Below are 6307 nucleotides of genomic sequence, written 5' to 3' on the forward strand. Positions count from 1 at the left end.
TGGACCAGAGTCTGTTAGGACCAGGCTAATGTACCAGAGTCTGGTAGGACCAGGCTAGTGGACCAGAGTCTGGTAGGACCAGGCTAATATACCAGAGTCTGGTAGGACCAGGCTAGTGGACCAGAGTCTGGTAGGACCAGGCTAATATACCAGAGTCTGGTAGGACCAGGCTAGTGGACCAGAGTCTGGTAGGACCAGGTAGGTTCTTCTTTCCTTTCCTACCTTCTTCTTTTTGTCCTCATGCTCAGTGCGTCTCCACGGTTATGTGACTCTGGTCTTATTGTTGGATGGCTGCGTTTGAGGGACAGACGGAGTCGTCATAGTTACTGGCCGTGTGTTCGGTGTGTCTGGTTCGCTCTTCTTCTGCCTGGAACAAATTGGTTTGTTCTTCTTCAGTGGTGGCGAATCTTCAGACTTCAGACAAACACACTGAGTCAGAGAGCTTCCTGTGGAGCGTCCCGCTGTTTCTGTTTCTACGGGAGATGAAGGTCAGAGAGCCGAGATGAGAAAGGTCACATCATCTTTATTATCATCATCATCATCATCATCATCATCATCATCTTCATCATCTAACAGGAAGTCAGCTGACTTCACTTCACCGAGAGAAAGCATCTGGAAACTAACTTCTGCTAATTGATCATCATTAGATGTCACACACACACACACACACACACACACACACACACACACAGAGACAGACAGACAGACAGACAGACAGACAGACAGACAGACACACACAGACACACACAGACACAGAGACACACACACACACACACACACACACACACACACACACACACACACACACACACACACACACACACACAGACATAGAGACACACACACACACACACACACACACACACACACACAGACACACACACACACACACACACACACACACACACCCCCGATATATAAAGGAGAAACCGCTCCAGTGTTGGTATTTGGCCGAGACTCCGAGACAGACGTAGCGCTGCAGGACATCAGGTGAGAGAAACATTTTTATGAATCATCTACGAACAACGGAAATATAACTTACAGTTTTTTTCGATTGCTAAACGACTGCACAGCAGCAGTTCATGTGGACCAAACTCTAGTTCGTTTTTCATTGCTTGAACACAGTTTTCAAAACTCTACACACTTATCCCATGACTTTAACCATAACGTGCACAACACTGTAGATTTACAGCACTTTGTTCAAATGCTAACACACTGCTGTCAAAACTGTTAACCACACATTCAAAACAGAATAGATTTCAGTCTGGTGCCTATCAAACACTGCTGATTGCAATTTTAGCTGAAAGCCTAAGCAGGTGTCTTGTTTTAGACTAGTTAGTGAACATATACGGTATTTATACAGAGAAAGCTCAGAAAGCCTTTTTTTGTATACAAACACCAAATAAGAATGAAACAATTATACACTGTACCGTTTGAGAGAAACAGGTAAAATATCAATGATACCAATATGTCCAGGTAAGATGTCTGAGGTTATGTACACAGCTATAAAAAAAGTGAAAAACACTATATCTTTACAATAGTAAAACTGTGTTCTTACTGTTTTTCAGAAAGTAATGGCGGTGAAAGCAATAGAAACACCACATTCATTTTTATTTAGAGATGATGCAGACATCCAATGTGATGAAGAAAACTTGCCACATGATGCTGGAGAGAGGCAGGATTAGTCACACTATTCTCTGTTACTTTTATGTACCTTTAGTTTTTTTCCCACAGTAATTCCATAAATTACTAGAGACAAAATACTTTATTGAAGAAAACTGCTGATTTTCATTCCTTATTTTTTACCTTATCTAAAAATTGGTATGCTATACAATCTATATTTTTTCCTTAAATAAACCGTTGAGTAGTGTCAAGTCACTCAAATTGTTCAAACTGTAAAGATGAAAAAGTTTGTAATTTCTGTTTTGGTGTTTGATGCTAGTTTTTTTACCCTCAGTGTGTTCTGAGTGACAGTGTGTGTTATCTCAGTGAGGATTGTATATATATCTTTTAGGAACCGGTATTTGGCTGCACTGAGCCTGTTTTGCAGGTGATGTGAACTGTTTAGCTCAGGTGACTGTTGGTAGTGCAGACTGTAGTTTGAGTTTTGCACATGTGACTCCAGTTGTGCCCACTGTCGTTTAGCAATCGGAACTGTAATACTCAAACTACTGCTATTTACCACGGACCCCCCGAATCCAGCATTCAGCTTTGGATTTAGCCGAATATTGGGCTTTTTGACGGGGTTGGGTTTCTTCCAACACGGTCTCACGGCAGCCCGTTATTTTTCATCTATTGATTCGTGTACACGGACATGATTATCTTGTTTGTTTCGTGTTGCTGAGAACGTAATGTATTTGTGCTGGTCAGCACGTAATGGGAAGCATCTATGAGGAGGTTGGGTTTTGGGGTTTCGGTAAAGAAGTCATGTCCTGGCTTGTGGCGTGTGGCGTGTTGTTTCGGGCCATGTTGTTTCGTGTCATGCCGTGGCATAAACACCGGGACACAAGAACGGGGGAAACAACATGCCACACGCCACAAGCCGGGACACGAGAACGGGGGAAACAACACACCACACGCCGAGACACGAGAACGGGGAAACGACACGCCACACGCCACACGCCACAAGCCACAAGCCACAAGCCACAAGCCACAAGCTGGGACACAAGAACGGGGGAAACGACACGCCATACGCCACACGCCGGGACACAAGAATGGGGAAAACGACACGCCACACGCCGGGACACGAGAACGGGGGAAACGACACGCCAGGACACGAGAACGGGGGAAACGACACGCCACACGCCGGGACACGAGAACGGGGGAAACGACATGCCAAACGCCAAACGCCACACGCCACACGCCGGGACACGAGAACGGGGGAAACGACACGCCACACACCGGGACACGAGAACGGGGGAAACGACACGCCACACGCCACACGCCACATGCCACACGCCACACGCCACGTTTGGCTCTTTGTGAAGGCGGTCGCATTCCAATCTTATCTTTTTCGGCTCCCTGAACCAGCGCTGGCCTTGGCCGAGGCCGATGTTGAATAATCACCTCCTCCTGGAGCACTGCAGCGAGGCACACTCTTGCGTTCCCTACGCGATTCCCAAAGACACCTGTTGATTGTTGACTCGGACTGGGTCCTGTTTCAAGGCTGACACCATGGCAACCGGCTGTGTATTGCAATGACAATCGTGCAGACTGAGAAAACCAGATTACGGGGGCCAGATGTAGCTTGACTACTCAGGCCTACATACACACGAACTCTTACATATATACAGATATGAAAATCACCCCCCACCCCCAATCCAGCGCCTTCACCGCTTCTACCCCCAGTGAGGCGGGCGGGTCTGTGACCAGCGCCTTTGTTTGGCTGCAGGACCAGATGTCTGCTTGCCTGTGCTGGACTACCTTGGATTGGATTGGGGGAAACGACACGCCACACGCCACACGCCACACGCCACACGCCACACGCCACACGCCACAAGCCACACGCCACAAGCCGGAACATGAGAACGGGGGAAACAACACGCCACACACCGGAACACGAGAACGGGGGAAACGACACGTCACACGCCACACGCCACACACCAGGACACAACAACGGGGAAACCGCACGCCACACACCACACGCCGGAACACGAGAATGGGGGAAATGACACGCCACACGCCGGGACACGACAACAGGGAAACAACACGCCACACGCCACACACCGGGACACAACAACGGGGAAACCACACGCCGGGACACGTTGATCTATTTTATATATGTCAATGGGGTCAAGGCCCAGATATAACTATGCTAGGCGTCCGCAAGATGCATTCAGCCCATGAACGAGGGTCCAGGTTATCACCTGACAGGCAGGACAGCAGTAGCTCACCCGCTGGCCCAGGAATATATTCCTTCCCAGAGAGCCACACTGGGAAATAAGATTCATATCAAAGGCCAAGCAATGTTTAGTTTATTGATATGCTTTTATTTAATCGAAAAAGTCAAATATCCTTGACTGTATTATTGCATGTCTTCTCACTTACAGTTTGGTCGACATAATTTCCTAAAAAAGTCAGGAAAAAGTGACAAAAACTTCGCAAAAAGTGATGTGTATGTATATTTGGGCCTTTAATAGGTTATTATGGGCGTTAATTGTGACATTGAGCTGTCTCTGTGTTTCTCTTGTTCCCGTCAGGTATACTGTCTGAGATGAAGCTGAACGTGTTGTTGGGGGTCGGGGCTCTGCTCGCCGTCTTCCTCCCTCGCTCTGCTGACTGTCACCCCGCCGATGCAGACGACGCTGTTGCCACGCCAACAGGCCTACGCCTCCCGCGGCCGCTGCTGCTCCATCTCGGGGAGGAGTTCTCCCTCCGGCTGGGGGAAGGCTCTGCTGCCTCCTCTCCCTCTCCCTCTTCCTCTTCCTCTTCCTCGGCGGTGAACGTGGCGCTGCTGCGGCTGACGCAGCGCCTCCTGCAGGCGCGCGCCGAGCAGCAGGAAGAGGAGAAGAAGAAGCGGTCTGAGGAGTCTCCCATCTCTCTGGACCTGACCTTCCACCTGCTGAGAGAAGTTCTGCAGATGGCGCTCGCCGAGCAGCAGGCGCTGCAGGCTGACAGCAACCGCAGGATGATGGACACAGCCGGGAAATGATCCAGGACGCTCTGCACCTCCTGACCCTCACCGTAACCAGAGCCCGTCTACGGAGAGCCATTTCACTTCCCATTAAGCCCCATTGTACCGAATTTGGTTGCAGTTCCCCCATAGTTCCACTGGGGGTGATCGCAGGAGAGTGCTAAATGAATGGGAGTCTATGGAGCTAGACGGCTAAATTTGTCTCTTTCGCCTGATTGTCGTTAAGAAATCTCAGATTTGATTGTAGTTTTTGCAAGTTGGATTATAGGTCGAAAGTTGAATGAACCAGTACTTATGTCCTTTGGATTGCTTACAGGTTGAGTTGTTGTTGCCCATAACACGCTAGCATTCTGCTAATGAATGCTGATTGGTCAGTGAAGGACTGATTACGACCAGAGGTTCCCACTTGATGGCATCCACATTCTCTGAAGTGACTCAGAGCCGTAAAGCAGTATCTCTGGCTATATATGTGTATGACGTCATTGACATTTTAAAAAGGCTTTTTAGAACAAACAAAAAAAACACAAAAATCTAACACCCAGCAGTGTGTATTTTCTCAGCCTCCCCTTTCGAATGCAACATTAAAATTACTAGACAAAAAATTATATCCTGAGAAAAGTGGATTTTGAGGGCAATAACTCCATAGAGTCCCATTCATTCTGCACTGGCCCGTGAGCTCCATAGACCACCATTCATTCTGCACTGGCGGTGAGCTCCATAGACCACCACTCATTCTGCACTGGCCGTGAGCTCCATAGACCACCATTCATTCTGCACTGGCCGTGAGCTCCATAGACCACCGTTCATTCTGCACTGGCCCGTGAGCGCCCCCTCTAGTGGAAAGAGAGTGGAACTGCAACCAGTTCAGAAGCCGGAAGCGTACCGAGAGAGTGGAACTTTTTTATTAGATTCATTATTAGATATTCTCTGCCGTAACCTGGGGACTTTCTACTTCCTGTCCAGTGTTTTTATCATTTTATGGTTTTCATTAAAGCTGCACCTGCTGATTATTAAACTGATGTTGCCCAAACCCAAATGATTCAGAGAACTTTCTGTACTTTCTGTCCAGTGGTTTTATGTTTTTCATCCAGTTTTGGGAGTAACAAAATATAGGAAAGTATAATCATAAACAAGATTACGGTGGTACATTTAAATTAGCTGATACATGGTTAAACCTCATTAGCTCTTACCAGCGTATGTACCTTACACTTCGGAAAGTCCACAATGTACAATGGAAGGTGCATAATTGTACCTTACACAGCCTCTGGAGCAGTCTAGCTGCAAAGAATAAATCTGCATGGTTACTTGGCTGGGTTTAATTCAACCTGCTTTTGTGCAACCAAATCTAAGTCTTAGATCTTAGATCTAAATCTAAATCTAAACTAAATTCATCCAGGATAACTTGAATATCCCGGCTTAATCCCTTATCCTGGGGCCTGTTTCACAAAAGCAGAATATATAAATCCAGGATAACTGATAAAGCGAGGCTTGACCTAGTCTAATCTGTGCAGCCTGGCTTGGTGCGTTTCACAAAGGCCAAGCCGGCTGAAGAGGAGCGACTCGGTTGAGCCAGGCTGAAGTTATTCAGATAGATGCGCGTCCACAGCTTTCCTCAAAAGACCGCGAGGTCGATCACAGATTTACTGATGCCAAAATGGAGAATACGCATTGTTC

The 6307-nt window shown here is 47.5% G+C and overlaps 1 protein-coding gene across 1 annotated transcript; it reads left to right on the forward strand.

The window, feature by feature from the left end:
* Positions 1-922: 922 nt before the first annotated feature.
* Positions 923-4795, forward strand: LOC114555997 (corticoliberin-1-like). Its single transcript, XM_028578806.1, has 2 exons — positions 923-990; positions 4200-4795. The coding sequence occupies exon 2, from the start codon at positions 4214-4216 to the stop codon at positions 4649-4651; it is 438 nt and encodes a 145-aa protein (XP_028434607.1). The 5' UTR covers positions 923-990; positions 4200-4213; the 3' UTR covers positions 4652-4795.
* Positions 4796-6307: the final 1512 nt, after the last annotated feature.

This window comes from Perca flavescens, chromosome 5 (assembly GCF_004354835.1).
Source record: "Perca flavescens isolate YP-PL-M2 chromosome 5, PFLA_1.0, whole genome shotgun sequence".
NCBI classification, from domain to species: domain Eukaryota; kingdom Metazoa; phylum Chordata; class Actinopteri; order Perciformes; family Percidae; genus Perca; species Perca flavescens.